Source organism: Marmota flaviventris, chromosome 1 (assembly GCF_047511675.1).
Source record: "Marmota flaviventris isolate mMarFla1 chromosome 1, mMarFla1.hap1, whole genome shotgun sequence".
Classification (NCBI taxonomy): domain Eukaryota; kingdom Metazoa; phylum Chordata; class Mammalia; order Rodentia; family Sciuridae; genus Marmota; species Marmota flaviventris.
The window spans coordinates 136,476,581-136,504,056 of NC_092498.1; the positions used below are offsets into that span (position 1 = coordinate 136,476,581).

At 41.3% G+C, this 27,476-nt stretch overlaps 1 protein-coding gene across 5 annotated transcripts in view; it reads left to right on the plus strand.

The window, feature by feature from the left end:
- Nucleotides 1-27,476, plus strand: part of Clip1 (CAP-Gly domain containing linker protein 1) — a 117,142-nt gene that overhangs the window by 82,034 nt on the left and 7,632 nt on the right. For all 5 annotated transcript variants that reach the window (XM_071616455.1, XM_071616461.1, XM_071616467.1 and 2 more), the window contains 2 exons: nt 4,676-4,796; nt 22,518-22,570. In XM_071616455.1, coding sequence (XP_071472556.1) covers nt 4,676-4,796; nt 22,518-22,570 — 174 coding nt within the window. The remainder of the gene's footprint in view (nt 1-4,675; nt 4,797-22,517; nt 22,571-27,476) is intronic.

A 27,476-nucleotide genomic window follows, 5' to 3' on the forward strand; every position in this document is an offset into this window, starting at 1 on the left:
AAATAAACAGCAGCACGTCACTTGCAAGACTTTCAGTATCAAATTTGGCATGGACACTAAATGGCCAGCATTTTGGAGGACTTCAAATTAGGATGTGTCCTCAGCCTGCCCCTTGGCTTAGGCTGCCAGACCATTCATGTTTCCTTTGACACCAGCCTAGTCCTGGTTTTTCATGTTTGATTTATTGTAATTATCAGAGATTGGTGTTTACCTGGCATTTTAAGTGATGGTTACAGTGTAGATCTCATTTAGTCTTCTATTTGATGACTATACTGTATCAACTGTGTGAACCTAAAAATCTAAAAGTTAATCTGGTGGATATGTGAGTGTGTGTGTCCTTCATGCTAGGTACAAAAAGCTAGGAAGGACACACAGATAAATTAGATGTGAGTCCTGCCCTTTAAAGGTTTATATCACTTATTTCCAGTTCTAATAAAACAAACAGATCCATTCCTCAATACTCTTTGTTCATGAGGCTTGGATTAAACTAGTGCATGTCTAGTTCTTCTAGGAATTCTTCAGATTCTCCAAGGAATAGTTTGATCTACTCTCCTCACCTCAGGATCATGCACCTCAAGCTGTTGGTGACTGATTCCCCTCTTCAGCCTCAGGGTCGACAGTGTTCCTCTAGCTTGTGTTTCAGCAGTTCCCACCAATTCCATCCACACAGTTTATTACATGTTTATAATTGTGATTATGGCCATTGGGGGAGTCTTAAATTGCCAAAGTCAAGTAACACAAATAGACTATTGGACACTGTGACAGGAAAAAAGCCCTCGTTACAGTATGGCAATTTAATTGGATTCAAAGAAGGTGGGATTATTTAGTCTAGGATTTTCCCTTGTGACACAAGTAGTTATGTTAACCTTCAGCGTTTTGGAACACTGAGTTGACTTTAGTTCATTTGTGTCACACAGGCAGCTAGTGAGGGAGGATGTGAGCTGCAGAAGATTCCCTCACCAACCTCCCACTGCCATAGTCCCACTCCTGAGCTCTCTGGGCCACACTAGGTAATGGAGGGGGCAGGGCCAGAGTGGATCTACCCAAGAGAGCTCTTGGAATTTAGATAACATTCCTGCAATAGTATTTAGAAATATTGTAGTGGTTATTACGTTGGTCTAGTTTTTCAGTGAGATTACTCTTCAATGGTCAGAGTCCTAAGCCCTGTCATATCACCTACCTACCCCAATCAGTGTGGGGTTGGTTTCTCCCATTAAGATATAAATTTTGGGGCTGGGTATGGCTCAGTGGTAGAGCACTTCCCTAGCATGCAAGAGGCCCTGAGTTCCCTCCCTATATTCAAAAAGGAAGAAAGCAAAATTGTGTTTGTCTTTTTGCCCCTTTTGTATTGTTCTACTAATGACAATCTTGCTTCATGCCTGTGGAAGCAAAGGATTGGGGGTAAAAGACTTTGGCTCCAGCTGTTATCACAGTAACTGGAGCCTGTCCTCCCTATTGCTGCTCCCTGAGGAAGAAGAAGGTTCCAGTGCAGACTGAGCCCAGGCTGTCCCACCAGGCTTGAGGAGACTCCATCTTTTGTGCACCCTGTGAACCCCAATCTGATTGTGCTTCTGGGGCCAGATTGCAATTTTCCATAGATGCTGCAGGAGGGAGGCCCAGGGAGTCGGCTCAAACCCTGTCCCAATACTCATTGTTCCCTGCCCTAGACTTGGCCACACTTCAAGACCGTCTGCTATCAAAAGACCATGTAATGGGAGCAGCACTTCTCAAAGCAGTGTGGTGGTTTTGTGCCCCTTAGGTGCATTCCTTGGTGCTCAAAGTTGGAGAATGAGCAGCTGCCCGTTTCCCTGAGGTTGGACATGTCTTCCAAAGCTGTCCTGACATCTCTCTTCACCCGATAGGACTGAGCTCCCTAGAGAAAAAGGGTTGCCAGCTGGTTGTGGGGTGTGCACCTGTAATCCCAGTGACTCAGAGACTGAGGCAGAAGGATAGGAACTTTGAGACCAGCCTGGGCCCCCAGCCAGACCCTGTCTCAAAAGGAAAAAAGGTGGGGATTCCAGTGTAGATGGGAGTTCTCCCAGGACACTCTCCTATAGGACATTGGCCTATGGGAAACCAGCACTGGTAATTGAATGTTTTTCTCCTCTGTGCTATTTACTAGACTGATTTTAGGAAAACCCTTAATTTTAGCTAGGGAACGTGTTAATAAAATGGTCTCTCACTGATATGTAGCTTTGTATCTTAGAAAAAATGCTATAAGCAATATAATTTTTATTTAGTAATAAATTAGGATATATTTAGCATGAATAGATTTATGATGGATTCAAGAGAAAAAAGTTTACAAGTCAATATTAACAATGTTTATTTTGTTTCTCGGGTGTTTTTGTTTTTTTGGTGTTACTGGGGACTGAACACAGGGGCGCTTAACCACTGAGCCATATCCCCAACCTTTTTATTTTGAGACAGGATCTCACTAAGTTGCTGAAACTGGCTTTGAAATTGAGATCCTCCTGCCTCGGCCTGCTGGGATTACAGGCGAGCGCCGCCTCCCCTGGATGCCTGCCTCTCTGTTGTAAAGATGTAGAATCCTTTCTGTTTCAAGACATCTTGTCCCGCAGAAAAGTAGCTTCTTTAAAAATTGTTAGAAATGTTTTCAGAATCATGCCTGAGTATCTCCACAGTTAGGGATGTGGGAGTACCTTCTATGAAATTTATGTCTTTACTAGAGACGAACTAAATGGTGTCCTTTTATTTGAATCGCTTCCAATTCTTTTGGTTCTATGACTTAATGACATTATTTAGATCAAATCTTCTCTCAGTTTTATTTTATAATCTTAAAATATAAATATATATTATCCTTCCTGTGCTTTGAGGGTTAAATGAGAAAATGTACATGAAAGCATTTTTTAAGTTATAAAACTGTAAGTTCCATTTTCATAGATCAGTACTTGAGGATATTTTGACTTCAAGTATTTTAGATTACTTCTTTGACTCCTTGTTTTAATTTTCCTTACTGCAGCCTCTTAATATTAATATTAATATTTTTAAAGACAAAATCACTAGGCACAGTGGTGCATGCCTGTAATCCCAGCTACTCAGGAGACTGGGGCAGGGGGATCACAAGTTAGAGGCCCACCTGGGCAACTTACTGAGATTCTGTCTCAAAATAAAATGAAAAAAGCTGGAGCTGTGGCTCAGTGGTAGAGCACTTATCTAACATGTGCAAGGCTTTGGGTTCAATTTCCAGTACCAAAAAAAAAAAAAAGTGGGGGGGGGATTTTTAAGAGGGAAGAAAGAGAGGAGCAGCACAGATATTACTGTGATGTGACAGGCACACAAATGCTGAGACCAGATGGCCTCTTGAAGGTAGTGACCACCTGAGAAATGCAATGTTTGGCTTATGATTTAATCAGAAGTAAAATCTTCCGATTTATCAAGGATTTTTGGACTTTGGCCAGATGAACTTCAGTGTGTGGTGTGGGCATATTTATATATGTGTGTGTGAGTGAATGATACAGCAATAGATAGATCCATAATTAAAATCATGCCTTCTAGCTTTTGAATCACTAATTACCTGAAACTAAAATTCCTTCTCACTTTTTCCTCATTTTCTAAATATCTCTATAGGTCTAATTTAGTGTTCTAAGAGAATTTTTGTGTAGATTGATTCCCCCAAATCTTCATGAAGTCCTCACAGTATGCATATTATAGGTAGGTGGAGAATTAGAAACCGAGAGATTGAAGATGCCAAGCACTGCCACCCATTAGACAATTGAAGTTAAAAATAGATGTGTTCATGCATCAGCAGATGGATTCATGCCCAGATGACTGGATTCAGAATTCAGCCACATATGACAGCTTTTGAGTGGAGATTCACCAGCACAGGCTTATTTAAAATTCACAATTGCATCAAAACCTTCCATGGCACAAAATTAATACCCAGCAATCAAGTAAAATATTTTGAATATCCATGTGTTGAGGATAATAATTTAGAATGTGTATTTTGGTTTAATTTTAATAATGGGAAGATATTTACTAAACGTGCCTTCCTTGTAAATACCTGCCTAAGTAAAAATACTTGTGGTATGGGTTAGCAGGCTATATTATATTTTAATTTGCCTTAAAAAAATTATTAGCATTAATGAAAAGAATACCATGAAATAAAATACCTAATGCTTAATTGGGAAGCCATTTCCTTAGGCATTTCATTTCTAGGTGTCCTAAAAGTCTGTTCAGATTCACATCAGCGCTTGACTCTGACAGTTACTGGCAAATGGAACCATTAGATTTTTATGACTAACAGAGAAAAACAGATTATAGATCTGTGCAGGTAGAACAGAAAGCCTTGGCAGCAAATTAAACCACTTTATTAACATTAATGGACATATTCCTAAAGATGGGAGGACTATACTGACCTTCTCATTTATTTCATTGCAAAATTCCCTTTCATGTGGAGTAAGTGTGATTGGTGGGAGAATGGCTATAGTGTTTATTAGGTTTTAAAAAACAGTAATTGTGGACAGCTGCCCTCCTTTTAGAGGTTAAAGCCATGAGGCCCCTCCTGTGTGTAGATAACACTGTCTCCTGTTATTATAGAACCTATGGGGCACGTGACCCAGGTCTATTTTCCTCAGTGCTTATGAAGCTGGTTGTCTCCCACAGTTTCCTTGCCTGTCTTGTTTCTATGGTAACCCTGCACTCACTGTCCTTGCAGAGAAACCCTAAAGCAGGCGGCAGCTCAGAAGTCCCAGCAGCTTTCAGCACTGCAAGAAGAGAACGTCAAACTTGCCGAGGAGCTGGGGAGAAGCAGGGACGAAGTCACAAGTCATCAAAAGGTCAGTGGACCTTTGGTGGGGTTTCTGGTTCTGCTGTGCTGACATCTGCTGCTGTTGCAGTGCTCCTGGAGGCTGCTCAAGTCTCCTCAGTGTGGTTGCGCCCATTTCAAGTGGGATTTCCGGCTACCTGTGCTGTGTGTCTCCTTGCTTTCAAGTGTGCTGTGTAGAATTCAGGTCAGAAGTGAACTGACAGATTCATTAACAAAAATAAAATAAAAGAACACAAGACACTTGATCTCGCAAGCAAGTAGGAAAAAAGGTCCTTATTAGGTGATTGTAGCAAAGCATTTAAATGGAAGGGGACAATATCTTCTTACCATTGCTTGGATTTCAAAATTATTTTTCTCAAGATTTTTTTTCATCAGAATTGGTTTTAAGGAAGCAGACTTTAAGAATATGGATTTTGGGGCTGGGGCTATAGTTCAGTGGTAGAGGGCCTGCCTCACATGTGTGAGGCATTGGTTCGATCCTTAGCACCACATTAAAAAATAAATGAATAAAGATATCGTGTCCGGGGCTGGGGATGTGGCTCAAGCGGTAGCGCGCTCGCCTGGCATGCACAGGGCACTGGGTTCGATCCTCAGCACCACATAAAAAAATAAAATAAAATAAATAAAGATGTTGTGTCCACCGAGAACTAAAAAATAAATACTGAAAAATTCTCTCTCTCCTTCTCTCTCTCTCTCTCTTAAAAAAAAAAAAAAAAGATATTGTGTCCATCTACAACTTAAAAAAAAAAGAATTTGGATTTTTGTGGGAGAGTTGACAGTTGATTTTAAATAGAACTCTGCTTTTCAAGAATTGTTCAAGCATTTCCTAATGAAATTGAATATATGTGCACTAGTGTGCATTTGATATATATATATATATAAAAAATGGATATATATAGCCATTTGCTTCTATATTTAAATTACAGAGGTTCCTGACAGAAGTTGATTAGCCATGGGAACAAAATTGATTATAAAGGATGCTGTAGTCTGGGCAGAGATTGTGGTTCATGGTATGTGGGAGACACTGGGTTTGATCCTCAGCACCAGGGTATTGTGTTCATCTACAATTAAAAGTATTAAGAAAAAAAAAAGGATGCTGTATTCTGCTTTGTATTCCTTGCTAACAGTCAAATCAGAGTGTTGAATTGTTAGTCACTTCTGCTGTCAGAGCAGGAGCTTTAAATTTTTTAGGAGACTTTTTTTGTATAGTCATTCATTCTTACTTTGATAATACAAAGGGAAAAAGAATTTTTTCCCCATTGTGTCTTGCAAACGTTAATTTTCACTTGGGATGGAGGAGTTTGGGGTCATTGTATTGAGTGCTCATTGATACAGTGCAGTTTGTGGTGAAAACATTTTTAGGAGAGTTGATTTCAGACTTTAAAGGAGTCACGGGGTCTCCTGAGCTCCTTCCAGCACTAAGTCCTTTAAAGTCTTCATTATAGCATTCCACAGTTTTCTCGTGTCATGAAAGAAGTGCCATGTCTCTCCAGAGCCCAAGATGGTGATGCTGGTGCTGGTGCTGGTGATAGTAGCTTTACAGGCTCTTACTGTGTGGCAGGCACAAATAGATGACAGCTATCATCTCAGTCATTACCACAATTCTGCATTGGGGCACTAATGTTATCCTGTTCATGAAAGAGGAAATGGAACCACAGGGAACATAAGCATTTGCTCAATATTATTCAGCAAATAGTTTCAAGAGATACATGTCATCTTCTGATTTGGATCTGGAAAAGAATCAAAGTGCGTTGACTATGTAGAGTCAGTGCATGTCTTTTGATCAGCGTGTGAGAAATTGGAGTTCATGAAAAATAGTAGCCCTTTAACCAGCAGAGGTTCTTTTTTTCCTGGCACTAGCTAGAACATCTAAAACATTTGACATTTAAATACCAGTGTGTCCACCAAGACTTGGAAGAGAAGGATTTCAGTCAAGTGTTGAGTCTGTTCCCTTCTCCTTTTTTTTTTTCTCATTTCATTTAATATCTTGTTAGAAAGAATAGATTCCATAAATCTGAGAACAAGAGATCATCCTCTTATGTTTTGAGCTTAACTGGACTGACAGATTGCTTGTCTCTGTTGCTTAGTGCTAGAAGGAGCTCAGGAGACCCCATGACTCCTTGGACAGAGGTTTCCAGAGCTCCTTTGCATCCTGGTAGCTCTATTCTCTTCACAAGAGGGGTTTCAGGTAGCTTCATACTGAAAAGGTTTTGTGATTAATAATTTGAAAATCAGTTATTTTGCAGGGTGTTAGAAAATAACACCTATAAGGACCAGCTAAGAAAGTGACTTCCTTCTGTAATATTTAACTCAAAAAAGACAGGTGGGTGTGAAATAAAACAATAGCTTTGATGATAGAGAATGAGGAGAGTTATACTGATTACCAGAAACCATTATAGATTATTATTGATACAAATATATTTCAAAAGAGTAGAGAGAATCTCCTGTTTATTTATTAATCTTTTATCTTTTTCATTGGTGCATTATACATATTAGTGAGATCCATTGTTACATACTCATATATGCACATAACGTAATTTGGTCAAGTTCATTCCCCAGTTCCTCCCCTTTCCTTCTCCTGGTCCCCTTCCTCTATTCATTTGATATCCTTTCTATTTTCAAGAGTTACCTTGCCCTTTTCCCCCTATTTTCTCTCTAACCTCCACATAGAAGAGAAAACATGACCTTTGACTTTCCAAGTGAGACTCATTCACTTAAAATAACTTAGAAGCACCCTTAGTTTATAGAAAATTAATTCATTAGGCTCTATACTTTCAAAACGTTTGTGTGTGTGTGTGTGTGTGTGTGTGTGTGTGTGTGTGTGTTGCTGAGGATTGAAGCCAGAGCCTCATGTGTGCTAGGCAAGCACTGTACCACTGAGCTACATCCAAAGCAGTTTTTATTTTGTTTTGAGACAGGGTCTTGCTGAGTTGACCAGGCTGTCCTTGAACTTGCAATCCTCCTGCCTGAGGAGCTAGGATTACATGCCCAGCATCTGCAGAGCCCAGAGTTCAATCCCTAGTATCATGCCAAAAAACAAGTAAAGAAACAAAAAGTTGGAGAGTGATAGTAGCCATTGTTGTTCTGCATTAGAAACCTCATGTGACCTGACTGCCGAGGAGCTACGTAAAGGGGGTACTTTTGCAATTGGAGGGGAATCAACTGCTTATCCATAGTCCTCTGGAAAGGAGCTGGCTAAGCCAGAAACAATCCACCTGTGTGCATTCTGTGTGGCCTGCTTTCTCTATCAGACAGTTCTCTCCAGCTAAAACTTTTTTGGTGGGGTGGTGGGGAAGTACTGGGGATTGAACCCCAGGGCTCTCTACCCACAGAGATGTATCCCCAGACCTTCTTTTGTGTGTGGGGGGGTGTTTCTTGTTTTGTTTGTTTTTTATACCAGGGATTGAGCCCAGGGGCACTTAACCATTAAGCCACATCCATAACCCTTTTTTTTAAAAAGGAATTTTTTGTAGTTATAAATGGACAGCATGCCTTTATTTTATTTGCTTATTTTTTTGTATGTGGTGTTAAGGATCGGACCCAGTGCCTCACCCATGCTAGGCAAGTGCTCTGCCACTGAGCTACAGCCCCAGCCCCTCCAAAGCCTTTTTTATATTTTATTTTGAGACACAGTCTAATTAAATTGCCAAGGCTGGCCTGGAACTTGTGATCCTCTTGCCTTGGCCTCCCAAGTTGCTAGGATTTCAGGCATGCACCACTGTTCCTGGCTCCAACTAAAATTAGGTCTCCTTTCCAAGTTGGCTTTTTCATTTTAGGTGGAGAGAAGGGCAATAGCCTGGATCAGATAGGATTATGAGCAGCAGAAGTGTTTGATATATCTGGTATCAACAGTGACAGCAGTCTTTTAGTGTTGCACAGAGTGTGTTGTCTTTTAAGAGAGGATATATTAGATTGAACTGTATGAAATTATTTTCTTCAGCAGCCTAACAGTAGCCTAACTTAGCCCCTCTTGATGACTCCAAAGTGATGAAGCCTGAATTAGGGTTGCCCTGATTGTTTGCTGCCCATGTTTCTTGTCACCTCAGGTTGGTTTGTGTGTATGTGTACATGTGTGCTTATGTGCGTGTGCGTGTGTGTGTGTGATAAAATACACGTAAAAGTTGCTTTTAATCGTTTTACGGTGTATAGTTCAGTGGCGTTTAATTGAGCATTTATAGTGTTGTGTGGCCACCACTTCTATCTAGTTCCAACACATTTTCATCACCCCAAGAAGACCCTGTGCCATGAGGCAGGCCCTTCTCATTCTGCTTCCCTGGCCTCTGGCAGCCAGTTTTTTGTTTCTGAGGATTGGCCTCTTCTGGACATTTCACAGAAATAGGAGCACATGCTGTGTGGTCCTTCGTGACTGGATTCCTTCACAGAGCATGTTTTGCATTTATCCAGATTGAAGCATGTGTCAGTCCCTACTTTGGTTAGGAGTGGGTGCTCCCTTCCTTCCCAGGGCGGGATCGTGTTCTGCTGGATGGTGTACCACAGTTTTCTCATCCTCTTGGTCAGTGTTGTACGCCTCCTTTCTCCACTCAGCCTGTCACCAGTCCCTGTTGCCTGCAGCCCATCCTACAGCAGCTGCCTCTAGAATCTTATAGAGGACAGGAAATCCTCCTTTCCTTAACAGCAGTTCTAAATCTTGCCACACTGTTCACACTTACCATCTTATACTCTTTTCTTTAAGAGAGGAATCTGGTTTTTGTCTTTATTTTTCACCTCCCATTTCCCATCCCCTGCTGCCTGCTCTTAGCCACCAGTGCACTCCAGAAATGGCTCTGACTAAAGTCATCACTTAGTAATGGCAAAATTGAGTGGCTTCCTTTCTGCTCTCTCTGAGCCCTTGGCCTTGCCACCGATGTACCCCAGCTTTCCTGCTGACTCCACCCCTGTGCCTGCTTCTCTGCTCGCCCTGCACTCCTGGCTGCCAGCCTTCACCTGTGGGCATTTCTGTCTGTCCTCCCCTTCTTTGGTCCCGTATTGTCCCATCCTAGATGTCACTGCCTGTGCTCCAGCAGGGCAAGCTGCGCCTTCTTTGCTCTGTAGCTGTCTCTGCTCCTTAGAACACTGCCGTGAGTGCCTCTCTCCGTGCAGAGTAGGTGGGCGTCACAGAGTGTGAAGGGAGGGGCCCAGGCATGGGTATGTGGAGCTGGATGAGTATCTGGTTTTACCCAGGGCCCTGGGTCCTCTTTTGCGTCATGAGAGGTGGATTCTCTGCCTCCTCTTCTGCACCTGGTTTCAGCCACTGCTGGTTCCATACCTTTGTCACACAGTTGTGGTTGCCAAAAGCCTGATCACCAAATCAGTGGAGCATCTACTGTGTGGGGATGGTGGACACAGTCAGTGTGAATTCAGTTATGTCATGTAGCTTCAAGATTAATGGACACCACACAGAGTGTTACTTTCTTTTCTTAAGGAATGCTAAAAATAATAGTGTGAGTGCTTCAATAGAAGTAGTTGCCTTGGGTGGTCACCTTTAGATGTCTGATTTATCATTTCCAAGCCTCACAGATTTCCAGCCTGTAAAGAAAGCAAATACACTGAGCAGTCACTATGGGAACAGTGCTGATTTCCCCTGGTTATTTGCAGGATGAGGATCAGTTTGCTTTTGGAAATGGGACGGGAGTGGACGTAGATAAGTCGACAGCTGTAGCTCACCAGTGGTTTCCGCAGCAGAGGCTGTGCACAGACCACTGGGCTCATCATCCAAATTGAATTCTCAGACATGAATGGTTAGAAAGGAAAGCTATTTTTAGCTTGTCATATATTATTTTGAAAAAATGTTGATCATAAGCTATTATAATTTTAGTCTGGGCTCAGGGGACTTCTGCACAAATAGGACTGATTCAAACTGGATCTCAGAATCTCTCCCCCTTCAACACCTAATGATATGAACACTTTTTTTTAACTATAAAAATAAATCTCAGGGTGGGGTTGTGGCTCAGCAGTATGTGTGCAGCCCTGGGTTCAATCCTCAGCACCACATAAAAATAAATAAATGAATAAAATAAAGATATTATGTCCAACTACAACTAAGAAATAAATATTTAAAAAAATATATCTCCAGCAGGGCACAGTGTCGTACGCCTGTAATCCCATCTGCTCTGGATCCTGAGACAGGAGGATTGCTAGTTTGAGATAATCTTGGCAGTTTAGTAAGACCTGTCTCAAAATAAAGAACAAAAAGGTTTATAAAGTTTTAACCCAGGCAGGGTTAAAGGATCCCCGAGTTCCATCTCAGTACCGAAAGTATATATTTTTGGAAGCAGAAAACCAGCAAAGCTAATCAACTTCACTCTGTAAACTTTAATGTTGGTAAGCAAGAGGAGAAACACAATTGTGGTTTGACTGATCTTGTGTTTCCAGTGGTGAGTGGCAAGGAAGATGGATAGAAAAATTCTGGAAATTTTTGCTTTAATTCTGCCTATCTTCAAGCTCAATCCAGTAGGAAAACCTTAGACTGCCAAGGCAAGGAGGCAGCTTGGGGAAAGTCCAGGGGAGATTTGTGAGTGCAGAAGTCCTCTCCTTCCACCTCAGGACTTTATCATAAGTGGAAAAAACTGCCAGTTGTCATTTTCCAGTTTGTCCAGCCAGCAAACACTGGTGGGCCCTGACAGTCAGTCCACAGGTAGGCATCCAGCAGGAAGAGCCCCTCAGGAATGGCCTCGCGGAGCAGCCCTTCCTTTCCGCTCTGCTTTGCTTCCATCCTCAGCGTTAGCTCTTGTCTATTCCAGAGATCGTGCCTTCCAGAGGGAAGCAGGGGAAGGCCACCGAGAAGGCAAGGACTCTCCTCACAGCTTCACCTTCTTATTCAGGAAGAAAAGCTCAGACCTCCAGGAGAACATTAATCACACGAAGGCCTCCAGCCACAGGAGGCCAGCTTCTTTCTCCAGGGAGGAGAGAGCAGATGCTGAAAGTGCTTCCCTGTAATGTCTGCCCCAAGACTGATGCCTGAGGGCATCCTGTGGGGACAGGATCACCTCTGTTCAGACAGAAGAATGAGGTACAGGACCCTAAAGAAAAGAGACCTCTAACAGATTCCACTGCTCCTATTCCTGCCATCTTTCCTCTACCCCAGGGCCCTCGGGCTGCCGAAACTGTAGACTGCAGTGCCCAGCTTCTCAGTTTAGCTTGGGGGTGGAGAGAAAAGGCCTTCTGGTTGGAAGGTCTCAGGGGAAATGCACCTAGCAAATTAAGGTGTAAACCTGCCTATGATGAGATGAACAGTTGAATACCCATTATAGTAAAAGGGAAAAAAGAAAGGAACATAGGAGTCCAACGAGAAAAGAGAAATTCAGGCCATGAGGAAACATTACTCAGACATTACCCATTACCCAAATAGTGCTTCATGTTTTATAAAAACTTAAATTATTTGAGTAAACCAAGTGCTCACAGAGATGATCCAACCACATAACTGTAACCAAGAATGAAAAGCTAAGGAAACAAATTGAAGCCTGGTGCATGGTGCACACCTGTAATCCCAGAGACTTGGCAGGCTGAGGCAGGAGGATCTCAAGTTCAAGGCCAACCTCAGCAATTTAGCCAGATCCTGTCTTGAAGGGAAGAAAAAAAGAAATTTTAGACAAAAACCATGCCATATTAGAACTACCAAGTAAATCAGAAACAGGAAAAAGAAAAATTACAAAAAAGAAAAAAATCAGAAATGGAACCTTATGAATGTTTCCAAATATATCAAGGAAAGGCTTGGCCTATTCATCATAAATGGGGAAGAAAACAAAGATATTGGAACAATTAGATGAAAGATAATAATGATGAAGTATGAAGATAATCCAAATGGGTGTGATGAGCATCCGTGCAGTAACAAACTCAATAAATGTAAGGAAAAAGGACCGTTCTGCTTTGTTTGACAACAGGAACACTTTCTGAGAAATGTCTTTAGGTGGTTGCCTTTGTTGCCTGAGCAACATCAAGCGTACTTCCACAGACTGTGGGGGCCAGGCACAGGGCCCACACCTGTAATCTCAGCACCTTGGGAAGTTGAGGCAGGAGGATTGTAGGTTTATGACCAGCCCCCAAATAAAATAGCTAGGGCTGTAGTTCAGGAGGAGATGCTTGCCTAGGTTCAATCCCTAGTGTTAAAACAAAAACAAACAAACAAAAAACAACAAAACCTAGATGGTATAGCTTCCTGCTCACGTAGGTCATAGGGCACAGCTTATTGCTCCAAAGCTATAAATCCTGTACAGAGGGTTCCTGTACTGACTACCGTTATAACACAGTGGTAGGGCTGGGGCTGGGGACGTGGTTCATTGGTAAAGTGTTTGTCTAGCATGTGCAAGGCACAGGGTTCAATCCCCAGCACCTCAAAAACAAAAACAGAAAAAGTACATTAAACCTTATTCCCAAATTCTGGGGATCTGCCTTTTGTGCAGCTACGGTTCACAAATGACAGTATGTACTGTGCATAGCACACGGGTAATTTTATGTGTGCACATCTAAGCAGGTTTGTTTACGCCAGCATGCCCACAAATGTGAGTAGCTGGATAACTCGGGCATCTCTAGGAGACAGGGACTTTCCAGATCTGTGGCAATCTCATGGACCAACATCATGTGTGGGGTGCACTGTTCACCAAAACATGATCAGGGGCGTCATGGTTGTATTGGGAGATGAGTAAGGAATTTTCCCCAAGTGAAGGAAGAACTGAATGTGCAGACAGAAAGGACAGGATGCTTTGAATGGAGACCCTATAGGGACCCACTGGAAAAGTCAATCCAGAACAGTTGACACCAGAAAAACAAAATAATCCCCCAAATCCTGGTTATTATTGAAACTCAAGAACAAAAAAATAATTCCTCAGTGCTCAGGCAGGAAAAACAAATTTCTTATAAAATATTTTAATTAAGAAAAAGTTCAGCAGCCCACATTCGACATCAGAAAACTGTGTAGCCACCTAATGATAAATCAGGCCAAATGAGACATGGCCCTAGTTAAAGAAAAACTGGAAAAAATACTGACGTAAGAGTTGAGTCTAGGGGCTGGGGTTGTGGCTCGGTGGAAAAGCACTTGCCTAGTATGTGTGAGGCACTGGGTTTGATTCTCAGCGCCACATAGAAATAAATAAAATAAAGGTCCATCAAAAACTAAAAGTTAAGTCTAGTAAATGGACAGGCAAGCGAACGGCCCTGGGAGTGGCAGATGCAGAACAGTGTTTAGCATTTTGTTTGGAAATTATTTCAAACTCGGTGAGAAGTTGTAAGAATGGAGCGAGGCATGCTCATATACTCCAAGGATGGTTTTTATGTAAACATGGTGGAGCTGTTAAGGAAGTCTCACCTTGGTACCACTTCCATAGGTGGCCTAGTGAATCGGCCGTGTTCCTGGGGTCCCAGTCCTGGCCTTTTATGGCACTTTTTAGTTTGTTTTTGGATTCAGGGTTCTATTATGTTCATTGAGTGTCTCTCTGGTGTCCTTCATTCTGGAGTGCTTCCTCTGTCTATTGACACTGACATTTAAGAGAACAGGCCTGCTGGGCGCAATAGTGAACCCCTATAGTTCCAGCTGTTTGGGAGGCTGAGACAGGAGGATTGCAACTTCAAGGCCAGCCTGGGCAGCTTGGCAAGACTTTTCTCAAAATAAAAAGCCAACAAACAAAACAGTTAAGTTTTATAAACTCCCTTGTTTTCTGTTTGTATGATGTGTCCTCGGTGGTATTGGGGGGTCCTATGTGAGCAGGAGCCTGTGTGAGTGATCTTCTACCTTGCAGGGAGGTTTCACATAATGTAACTTTGTTCCCTTATTGCTGATGTTAATTTTGATCATTTGGTGAATGTGAATTTATACCCCCTCCCCTTGTTTCTGGTCCTAAGATTGAACCCAGAGCCACTTAACTACCGAGCTACATCCCCAGCCCTATTTTAATTTTATTTAGAGACAAGGTCTCACTGAGTTGCTTAGCATCTCGCAATTGTTGAGGCTGGCTTTGAACTCGCGATTCTCCTGTCTCAGCCTCCCAAGCCACTGGGGTTACAGGCATGCGCCACCATGCCAGGCTCCTGCCTCAGCTTTTCAAACTGCTGGGATTATAGGCATGCCTGGCTCATCAGCAGCTTTCTTTGATAAAGAACCATGAAAACTGTGTGTATATGTATTTGAGGATGCAAACACACTCGTATTTACTTATTTATATACTCCATCTATGTATTCATGTAAACTCAAGCCAGTCTTTAAGGCATGCTCTCTTTTTCTGACTCTTTCAAGAACTTAGGTTGGGCTGAAATCCCAGCAACTTGGGGAGGCTGAGGCAGGAGGATCACAAATTTGAGGCCAGCCTCAGCAACATAGCAAAGCCCTAAACAATTTAGTGAGAACTTGTCTCAAAAAATAAAAAAGGGCTGAGGATATAGCTCAGTGGTTAAGTACCCCTGGGTTCACTCCCCAGTACCAAAAAAAGTTAGGTTGGTTATTGGGTGCACACCACTGTACCACTGCAGGTTAAATTCCCTGGGAAGCAGGCTGAGAGCGCCAAGGGCTGGCGTTTCCAAGGGACAGCCTTGGGGAAGCACCTGTGGAGAGAGAAGCAGCAGTGGGCAGGTGTACATGTTGAGGTGTTGTGCAGGCCCCATGTCAGCCTTGGCTGACCCCATGGAGAACTATGGCTGGAGTGGCCTTTCAGATTTGTTCTAAATTGAACTGAGATAGCCAGTCTTATAAAATCCCACATTGATTGGTCATTGGGTATGGTCTATCCTGGCAAGGGGATGTGACCTGAGCAGAGGGGGCTCTGCCACTTTGGCAGCCCCTGAACGGGCCTTCAGCTGAGCTGTCTCCTTATAGCACTCCTGACGCTGGGCTACGAGACCTGCCTGGAAAGTGGGGTCTGAGCAGCATACCTTCCTTTCCTCTATGAAAGAGCATTACCACGAAAATCTTTGAGAGTCACTGAATTCTCCTCTTCCTTTCTCCCCATTACCATCTCCATTTCCAAGAGCAGACATCTGTGTGGGAGGCAGACCAGAGCCTCAGACCTTGGAAGTGTGCTTTGTGCTGTCAAGGTGGAGCTCCAGACGCCTGCCTGCCTGCCTGCCTAGAGGAGAGGCAGGAGGGAGGAGCCAGCCTAAGACGCTTGGTTACCTGGTTCAGCTCAGCGGAGTGCCCGGCTGTGTGGGAGCCCTGCCACAGGCCACTCCTGCCTCGCGCTAACCGGGGGCATGGCCTCTGACCCACCATCACAGTCCTTCACTTGGTGTAGTTAGTGATCACTTACTAAGTGCCCATGTTCCAGAACTAGAAATAGCAGTGAACAAAACAAAGTGCTCCTCTTCCCCACAAAGATTTTTATTCGGTGGTTTTACTGAGTCTATTAAGTAAGATTTGTGCACATGATGACATTGAACTTCTACATGGCCTTCAGTTCAGTCAAGCTAGGACTTGTCTTAGCTTGAATGACAGATTTAAAGCAAAGCACCTACCATGTCTGTTCACAGAACTATTCAGAACTATTGGGACTTTCTGATCCAGTTTGGTCCAAACTGTGCTATTTTTTTTTTATTCTTTCAATATAAAAAAATTCAAGCACAACATAGAGGCAGTGTGAGCAGTACAGCATGCCTGTGTGAGTTCCACTCACCAAGAGGCCCCCCCACCCCACCCCAGTGCAAACATGGAACCCAGGGCCTCCTGTGAGCAGCCTCTGCCGCCCAGCCCAGCCCAGCTCCTGGCCGCTCTGGTTTCAGTTGCACTCCCGATTGGCCCCCACCCTGTCTGCCCCAATTGCTTGGAAGCAAATGCATTCCTGTCATTTCATCTACAAATATTTTTATCTCTAAAAAATAAGAATTACTTATTCCTTTTAAATTGTATTGTTATTTTAAAACTAGAGGTATCACACATTTGTAACATGAACCACCAGTACAGATACGGGTAATTTAAAAATCATTACTCCTCCCATTACCACTCCACTGAGGCAATATTAAAAATGGTTATTTATCTTTCTTTACCATTGTTTTATTTTCTCCTTGATTGGTACGTTATAATTATACGTAATAGTGGGATTCTCCCCTTCCCTCCCCTTTCTCCTTGCCCTGGTTCCCTTCTTGTACTGAGCTCATATTTTCATGAGATATCCTGGCCCCCATTTTTTTTTTTTTTTTTACTCTCTATAGTTTCCACAGAAAACATATGACCCTTGATTTTCTGAGTTTGGCTTATTTCACTTAGCATGATGTTCTCCACTTTTCTAGAAATGATGGGCTGGGGATGTGGCTCAAGCGGTAGCGCGCTCGCCTGGCATGCATGCTGCCCAGGTTCGATCCTCAGCACCACATACAAACAAAGATGTTGTGTCTGCTGAAAACTAAAAAAAATAAATAAATATTAAGAAATTCTCTCTCTCAAAAGAAAAAGAAATGATATAATTTCATTTTTCTTCATGAGTGAATAAAACTCCATTGTGTATATCTACCACATTTTCTTTTAATCCACTGGTGGACACCTAGGCAGGTTCCATAATTTGCCTATTGTGAATCGTGCTGCTCTAAAGGTGGGTGTGCGTGTGTTGCTGTAGTATGACTTTAATTCTTCAAAGATAAATCCTGAGGAATGGTGTAGCAGGGTCTCGTGGGTGGTTTCAGGCCTAGTCTTTTGAGGAGCCTCCATGCTGATTACCATAATGGCTGTACTAATTTACAGTTCTACCAACAGTGTGATCATGTTCCTTTTTCTCCACATCCTCTTCAGCATTTACTATTACTTGTTTACTCTATTACTCAACTGAAATTTCAGTGTTGTTTTGATCTGCGTTTCCCTAATTACTAAAGCTATTAAACAAGTCTTCATTATTTGTTGGCCCTTTGTACTTCTTTTCAGAAGTGTGTGTCTGGTTTATTTGCCTATTTATTAATTAGGTTTTTTTTTGGTGTTAAGTTTGAATTCTTTGTATATTCTCTATATTAATACTGTCAGAAGAGTAGCTAGCAAAGATTTTCTCCCATCCTGTGGGTTCTGTCTTCATGTGTAAATTGTTTTCTTTGCTGTGCAGAAGCTTCTTGTTTGATGCCATCCCATTTGTTATATTTGGTATTACTTCCTGAGCTTAGGGATCCTATTGAGGAAGGCTATATGCCTGTGTCTATATGTTGGAGTGTTGACCCTACATTTCCTTCTAAGAGTTGCATCTGCTCCAATTCCTAGGTCTTTAGTCCATTTCAAGTTAATTTTTGTGCAGGATGAGAGAGATAAACTATGTCTTACAGCTACAGTTAAACCATGGTTTTAAAAAAGAGAAAAGTCTACTTTCATTCTCCTACATATGGGTAACCAGTTTTCCCAGCACCATTTTTGAAAAGGCTGTCTTTTTTCCAGTGTATATTTGGGGTGCTTTTGTCAGGGATCAGATGTCTTTATCTGTGCCGTTTGTTTCCGTGTCTTTTGTTCTGTACCATTGGTCATGTGTCTGTTTTTATGCCAGTACCATGTGGCTCGTTACTATAAATTTGTAATGTAATATGAAGTCAGGTATTGTGATGCCTCCAGCAATGTTTTTTTGGCTTAGAATTGTTTTGGCTCTTTTGGGCCTTTTATTTTTCCAAATAAATTTTAGGACTGTTTTTTCTAAATCTGTGATGAATGTCATTGGTATTTTAGTGGGGATTGCTTTGAATCTGTAGACTGCTTTTGATAATATAGTCATTTTAACAATATTAATTCTACATATCCAAGAACTTGGGAGGTCTTTCCATCTTCTAAGGTCTTCTTCAATTTCTTTTCTTCAGTGTCTGTAGTTTTCATTGTAGAGGTCTTTAACCTCCCTGGTTGGGGTTTCCTGGGTTTTTATTATTGTTGTTTTGAGGTTACTGTGAATTGTATTTGTTTTCTTTTTCAGCAAATTTGTTATTGGTGTATAGGAAAACTATTGATTTTTTTATGTTGATTTTATGTCCTGCTTCTTACTATTTGCTATGTGTTTAGCAGCATTTACAAATGCACACATATACATAGTTATTTTTTTAAAATATTTATTTTTTAGTTTTCGGCGCACAACATCTTTGTTTGTATGTGGTGCTGAGGATCGAACCTGGGCCGCACGCATGCCAGGCGAGCGCGCTACCGCTTGAGCCACATCCCCAGCCCCACATAGTTATATTTTTTAATAAAAGTTATATTGTACAAATTATTTGAACTTGTTTTACCTCCAAGTTTTGTTTATTGGGGTCAAATTTACATAAAATTCATCCTTCGTAAGTATGGGGTTTGGTGAGTTTTGATGAATATATATAGTCATATAACTGACCTTACAATTAGGATTTCCTTCACCCCAAGAGGTTTTCTCATGCTGCCTATAAAGTAGTCACCATCTAATCTTTGCAAATCCCTTATCTCTTTTCTGGCCTCATAGTTTTTGACTTTTCTAGTAGGTTATAAATGGAATCAAACAGTATGTAACCTTATTCATAACCACAGTAAATGTAAAGGGATTAAGTACTTGATTTAAAGAGTAGGGATTGACAGAATGGATTCATTTATTTTTTATATGGTGATGAGGATTGAACTCAGGGCCTCACATGTGCTAGGCAAGTGCTCTGCCACTGAGCCACAGCCCCAGACTGGCAGAATGGATTTTTTTAAAAAACAGTTTCTCTGTCTCAGAGTTATGTTTGCAGCCCTTTTAAATTTTAAGACAGAGTCTCAAAGTTGCCCAGGCTGGCCTTGAACTTGTGATCCTTTTGTCTAAGCCTCCTGAAAGCTGAGATTACAGTGTGCATCACAATATCAGCAGGCAGAATGGATTTTTTAAAACCATGGTTTAACTAGCTGTTTGTAAGACATAGTTTATATTTAGAAATCCAAAGAGGCTGAAACTAAAAGGACGGAACAGGATCTACCACATAAACGGTAACTAGAAGCAACCTGGAGAGTCTGTACTAATAGTCAAAATAGACTAGAAAGCCAAAGTTGTTACTAGAAACAAGATGACTTTTGATAATGATCGAAAAGGTCAGTCCTCAAGAAGATGTAACACCTGCTTTGCATAACAAAGCCTCAAGATACATGAAGCAAACCTGATAGAACCATAAAGGAGAAACAGTTCACCAATGCCAGTTGGAGATTTCAGTACTCCCTATTTCAGTGATGGATAAGCAACCACACGGAAGACCAACAAGGAAATGGAACACTGCTAGACATAGCAGTGGCCTGTAGAGCGCTCTGTCCCCCAACAGCAGAGGACACATTCTTCACACCTCACATGGAACGTTCTCCAAGATAGAATACATATTAGGCCATAAAATAGTTTTTAGTGAATTTGAAACATTGCAATGTATGTTCTCTAACCACAGTATTGTGAAGTTAGAAATCATTAATAGGAGTGGTTGAGCGCACACACAAGGCACTGGGTTTGATCTTTGGTTCCAAGAAGTAAAAATATTTTTAAAAAAAAAAAAAAATATATATATTTATTTATTTTTAGTTTTCAGCGGACACAACATCTTTGTTTGTATGTGGTGCTGAGGATTGAACCCGGGCCACACGCATGCCAGGCGAGCGCGCTACCTCTTGAGCCACATCCCCAGCCCAGTAAAAATATTTTTTAAAAATATTTTTCTTAGTTATTAATGGACCTTTATTTATTTGCCTCTATGTGGTGCTGAGAATCGAACCCAGTGCCTCACATGATAGGCAGGTGCTCGACCTCTGAGCCACGACCCCAGCCCCTAAAAATATTTTTATTATATTTTTATTTTTATATTTGATTATAAAATATTTTTACAATCAACACATTTAAGGTTGGAAAATGCTTATAATGAATGTATAAATGGATAAAGGACACGACATAACTCAAAAACAAAAATTTGAATTATAAATGAACATTTGAAAAAATCATCCAGTACCACAAAAAGCAACATGCAAGCCAGGCATGGTGGTGCATACCTACAGTCCCAATCACTGGGGAGGCTGAGGCAGGATTGCAAGTTCAAGGACAGCTTCATCAACATAGTGAGGCCCTGTCTCAAAATAAAATTAAAAAGGGGTGGGGATATAGCTCAGTGCTAGGGCCTTGCCTAGCATGTGCAAGGCCTTGGGTTCAGTCCCCAGTATCGTAAAAATGAATGAATGAAATAAAGAAAAAACAGTGTGCAGAGATTCTCCCTCTTCCTTGGAGATTAGTGTGCCCAGATTTCCAAGCTATAGAAGTTTAGTACTTACTATACTGATCTGTTTTGGTTTTTTGTTTGTTTCTGTGGACCTGGGGATCAAACCCACTGCTTTATGATGAGAGACGAGCACTGTACCGCTGAACTACAGCTCCAGTCCTTTACTGATATGTTTGTTTGTTTGTACTGGAGATTAAACCCAGGGCACTGTACAACTGAACTATATTCCCAGTTCTTTTTATTTTGAGACAGGATCCCTCTAAATTGCCCTGGCTGGCCCTGAACTTAAGATCCTCCAGCCTCAGCCTCCCCAGTGGGAGGCCTGCACCACCATGCCCAGCATTGTACTGATCTTTATAGAAAACAGTGTTTTATCTTCTAGCTGTATTTAGCAGTTTGTATTTCTTCTACTTTTTTGGTGCTGGGGACTCATCCCCAGCACCTCTCATGTGTGCTGCCTCTCCAGCCCCTGTTATAATTTTTCAAATAGGCTTCATGTTTAACATAGAACTATAAATTGAATAAAAAGCAAAAGTGAAAGCCCTTCTCATCCACATCCCACTCTCCAGATGTTATGCTTCTCATTTCATTTTTAAAGTTCGCCTCCCCCTCTTTTTGCTTCCTCTAAGCATTTCTGTGAATTACTCATGCAGCAAAAGCATATATCTTAATGGACGGGGAAAGTAGAGACAACAGTGAAAAGCCTGGATGTTGACTCTAGACTTCATGATGAATGTACAGTTATATTCAATCCATATGTGTATGTATGTGTGAGAATGTTTTAAATATGATGACCTCATAACAAAGCACATACATACCTGATACATAATTAATTGTGATTATAACATATGAAGAATTAGAAACTTAAATTGTGGACTATTGGAAACTATCACATGACCTTTAGGTATCGTTGGGTTAAAAACAACTCATAAGAGCTTTTTCACCCTTTTGTTTTATTAACAGTGTGAGTTGAAATTGATATTTGGCAAAATGGTGATGCATGGTGCATACTGAGAGCAGTTCTCTTCTTTCACAGATTATATGAATCTTGGTTTTTTATGGTTCATATAATAATAATAATAATAGGATTTAAGAAGGAAAGAACTGCTGGAGATTTTGGGACCTCCTTGTTTTATAAATGTATAGTCAAGTGCTTAGAACAAAGTAGCCCCTTACCAACTGTTTGTTGAAGTGAGAGGCAAGTCAGGTGAAGCCTACTGAGAGCAGAGGACCTGCTCCTTTTCCTCTGCTAGCTAGCGACACTGGACCTCTCTGATTTAACTAAAAGAATGATGGTGTTAGTAGTGGAGCTGTGTCACTCATTAAAGCTGTTGCCACACTTATTGAAAGCTTAAGATGTCCATGTTCAAGGTGCTGTTGTTTAATATTTTTAAATCTGAAGTCCAGGAGGAAGGAATCACCAGGTCATAAGTGATTTGTAGATTAATAACTGCATCCCATGTGCAGTGACTTCTTGCTGGGCCCCAGGTCCTGTGAGGAGAACCAAGTGTTTCTCTTCCCTTGGAGCCCAGGGATGTGGCATGTAGAGTGAAGAAGAGGCCTCTCTCTGGACCTGTGGGAACTGAACTCTCTCTCTCTTTTTTTTTCCCCCCAGCTGGAAGAAGAACGATCTGTGCTCAATAATCAGTTATTAGAAATGAAAAAGAGGTAGGCTTTACTTATATGTATATTGGATGTGTGCGTGTGTGTGTATGTGTGTGTATGTGTGTGTGTTTAATAAGGAAAATTTCAGAACATGGTGTGTGTGGACTTGCAATAGAAAAAAAAATTTACCTTTCTATATTCAGAAAATGGCATTGTGATAGTTTGGTACTGATAATTGATAATTTGTGAAAATTCATTTACAGAAGTTTTAGATATTAAAATTTTAAGCCATGTTCAGTTATATTTATTCAAATTGTTCTAAAATCAAATGTCTCATATTACCTCCTAGTTACCTCCTAGTTTCAGTAACTAAAAACATTGTAATTTTACATTTAGTAATTGCTCTGCATATAAAGTATATTAAAATGTTGATTTTTCAATTACAGGGGGTAATACCAGTTTAAATGTTTTATATACTTTTTAATAAAAATTAGCTCTATTATTTAATTTCCTTCCATTATATTTAAATGATATTCAAATGGAACCTAGTATAATTTTTCTGGTACTTTTGAGTAAGGATGAACTTGGCCTGCAGAAATAACACAGTCAGAAGCCTGATGCTCATACATCCTGATGGTCTTTATTCTTTTAAAGATGCCATTTTTGTCTAGGATGATTCTGTGACTCACCTTCTACCAAATGAGTGTAGTGTGTGCAGTCACCAAGAGCCACATCCCATCCAGGGGGGTGCTGCAGAGTACTGAATAGATGCAGGCTACATAGTGGCATGATTTTTTGCTTATTAAAAAAAAAAACTAAACTAAAAACTAAAAATAAAAGCAAACCTTCTCAAGAGTAGCCTGCCCAAGAATTCTTCCATGTTCTTAGGAAGTATCTTGTTCCTTCTTGTCAGGACAGAGGGTTTCCTCGTCCCACTCTCAATTGACATGTGTGTCTTATGCTTGGGAATTGAGGACTTAATACTTAGCCCACAAAGATATTTGGATTGCACAAACTATATGGGACATTAGGCCTTGGTCCAGAGATGCCTTTCCTTCTGTTTTCAGTTAAGAAACACTTAGAGCCAGGTGGCGGCGCACACCTGTAATCCCAGCAGCTTGGGAAGCTGAGGCAGGAGGATCACAAGTTCAAAGCCAGCCTCAGCAACTTAGAAAGCCCCTAAGCAACTTAGCAAGACCCTGTCTCTAAATAAAATATAAAAAAAAGGACTGGGACATGACTCTGGTGGTGAAGTGCCCCTGGGTTCAATCTCTAGTACCAACGAACAAACATACAAAAACCACTTAGGGGGCTGGGGTTGCAGTTTAGTTGGTAGCGCATTTGCTTTGCATGTGTGAGGCCCTGGGTTCGATCCTCAGCACCACATAAAAACAAATAAATAAAATAGAGGTATTTTGTATCTGTCTACAACTTTAAAAAAAAAAAAAAACACTTAGAAGAGCTGGGCATGGTAGCGCACCCCTGTAATCCCAGCAGCTTGGGAGGCTGAGGCAGAGGATCGTGAGTTCAAAGCCAACCTCAGGAACTGCGAGGCACTAAGCAACTCATTGAGACCTTGTCTCTAAATAAGATCCAAAATAGGGCTGGGGAATGTGGCTCAGTGGTCAAGTACCCCCGAGTTCAATTCCTGGTAACCCCCGCAAAAAACTACTTAAATAAATAAAATCCAAAATAGGGCTGGGGAATATGGCTCAGAGGTCAAGTACCCCCGAGTTCAATTCCTGGTAACCCCCGCAAAAAAACTACTTAGATTCATTCCTTCAAATTTCACTAAGGTGGTGTTTACTCTCTAGAGTGCACATGTGTATGCCATGACTAGTGCTCCCCAGGACAACAAGAAATAGTGGCCACTTGGCTGTGCCTCTGCCTATGGCTGTTCCTGTGTGCCAACCCTACGTTGTCCCCATGGGCCACAGGGTGTTTAATTTTGCAGAAATGAGCTTCTGTTTCTTTAAAAGATCTTGAGTAAGCAGTTACCAAGAACATGTGAAGAATAACCAGGGCTTGCTCCTGTGACTCTCCTGACAGAGGAACATGTAAAACCGGGCAGGCGTAGCACTGACACAGTCACCTTCATTTATGTAGCACTTCATGATTCTCAAATTCATCTCATCTCCAACCAACCCAGGGAAAGAGATGTGAGGCTCGCGTTTTAAAATGATGACACTAAAGCCCCAACAGACAGGCAGCTTGTGAGGGACACAAGGCTGGCGAGTGGCAGAGGCAGGCTTAAGACTCAGACCTGGGTTCTCTTCTCCCTGTAGTTTAAACCTTTTAATTTATTATTTATTATTTTAAAAGATGCTGTGCTTTGGGCTAGGTTGTGGCTCAGGGGTCGAGCGCTTGCTTAGCATGTGTGGCCCTGGGTTCGATCCTCAGCATCACATAAAAATAAATAAGAAATAAAGGCCCATTGTCAACTAAAAAAAATATTTTAAAAAGATGCTGTGCTTCACTAGTCCTTACTAATTTTGTGACTATAACTAAATTTACATGCCTTTCAAAATATGATTAGACCTGTGACTTTTTTCATGGCTTAAAAAGGAGGGACAAATTTGGGGACTAGGAAATTCTCTCTCTTCATTTCACTATCTCTGTTCCCATTTTATGTCCTGGGTATTTAGGACAGTGTCTCTTGAAAATATTTGCTTGTTTTTTGGTACTGGGGTTTGAACTCAAGGGCACTCAACCACTGAGCCACATCCCCATTTTGTATTTTATTTAGAGACAGGGTCTCACTGAATTGCTTAGTGCCTCACTTTTGCCGAGGCTGGCTTTGAACTCATGATTCTCCTGCCTCAGCCTCCTGAGCTGCTGGGATTACAGGCGTGCACATGCCCAGCACTATTGCTCATTTTGGTGAGCAAATGTAGATAAAGATGACAATCTTTTTCTGGAAGTGAAAAAATTTAGAACCTTTTTTCTCTTATTTAGAATTTATTTTTTTTTTTTTGGTTTGTTAATTAACTTTAATGGAAAGTTATTTCTGTTTTCAAAATCTGAATGTAAATGTATTTTAGGTAATAAGTTAGATCCTCAAATGCCTTATAAATGCCAGTTTGGTAAAGGATTTTGTATGTGGATCTGTGTGTGTAATGGGTAAGTAAGTTTATCAAGACTAGAGTATTTAAAAGAGCTTGATATTTTGTATGTTTAAAAGTCTTGTCCAAGAGTGTAAGTCATAAAGGTATTTGAAATGTATTCACTCATCTAAGAACCAAGTGCTTAGTCAACAATTTAATTTAGAAGTGATCATTGAACATACCTAGTCAAGATAATATGTAACTACTTCACTGAAATGGTCTTGATATTGACATGCAGAACTTACTTCTGACTGTAGGATGAGAGAAGTTATTGTTAAGAAATCAGTAGCGGGGCTGAGGATATAGCTCTGTTGGTAGAGTGCTTCCCTCGCATGCACAAGGCCCTGGGTTCAATCCCCAGCACCAAAAAAAAAAAAAAAAATGAAAAGAAAAGAAGTCAGTAGTAGCACTGGCCAGGCATCACTAGGCATGCTTATTATCCCAGCCAACTGGGATAAGGCAGGAGGATCATAAGTTCAAGGCCAGCCTGGGCAATTTATCAAGATCCTGTCTCAAAATAAAAAGGGCTAGGGGTGTAGCTTAGTGGTAGAGCACTTGCCTATCATATGTGAGGCCCTGGGTTCCATCCCCAGCACTGCAAAAACAAACAAAGAAATTAGTAGCATCCTTCTGTATTTACTATGGTTTTTTTGGTGTCTGTAACATTGAGTTGCAAGCAATATGTGGTCAAGGTTTTTCTCTAAGCTTAAAGATATAATCATTTGAAAAGCCAGTCTTCAAATTGGGTAGAGCTTTTTCAGAACATGTTCCAAGGTATCTAAGCAATCACAGAGTAGAACTTGACTTGTTCTGTCAGGACTGGACGGGTCTGTTCCTCTGTGGTGCTGCAGCCCAGCACAGACTGGGGACTTGGCTCTACTGCCCTCCCTTCGCTAGGCTTTTTAATGTCAAAGAAGGGATGCCAGAGTCTCAGACACTGACAGCCCTTGAAGCCATAATTCATTCTGTGGTGTGAATGCAAGGTGTGTGTCAGGAATGGAAACTGGCTTGGCGATGCTGGCTCCCAGGTCTGCAGCCCTCTGCGCTGCCTCCGCTCATTCAGCTCACTGTGGGTTGGAACTGTCTGACTGTCTCCGAGCTTGCGCTACTTACCAATGCTCATTTCACCCCTCTCTTTTCCCTTTCCTACTCTTGCTTCCTTTGCTATATCTGTGTGTCTTTCATGGTAAGACTAAAGAAAGTCTATCCACGTTATAATAAATAAATTTCATATATTTTTAGTAAACCAAATTGTTGTATATATTCTTTGGCTGCCTTTGTCCCTCTGTGTCTTGCTTTTGTTTTGTAAAATATACTCAGCAGTGTATACATATTATATACACACACATTTCTTTTTTATATCTCTATTCAGCACAGGACTTCAGTGCAAATTTAGTTCTCCTTACTGTATTGCATTTCTCTTCATGTTTCTAATATTTGGTTCTTGTTATCTTGCATTTTTAAAGCTTGCCCAGTAACACTTTAAGGTATTTGCTTCATTACTGGAATTTATTTCTTATGTAAGTAGTAAGAAAAGAATCTGAGTGATGTGTTCCCTTGGGGGATGGGGGAGAGAAATTTTTGGCCCCTATAGCCCTTATTTTATATTGTGTTTATCTTCCCTTCTTGATAGCGTTAGTAATACCAAGCCATTCTAGCCAACATGGCTTAAACACAATACAATTTGCAACTCAGATGTAAGTAATGTTGGCATAAATGGTTTAATTGCTCCTGGTGGGCACAGGCCAGCAATGGAGAGCTGCACAAAGACCAGCTGCCACGGGCTGCTTATGCTGTCACTTGGCAGAGCTTTCTTGGCTGTGCATCCTCTGGTAGCTTATACAGGAAATGCTCCTATGGCCCTT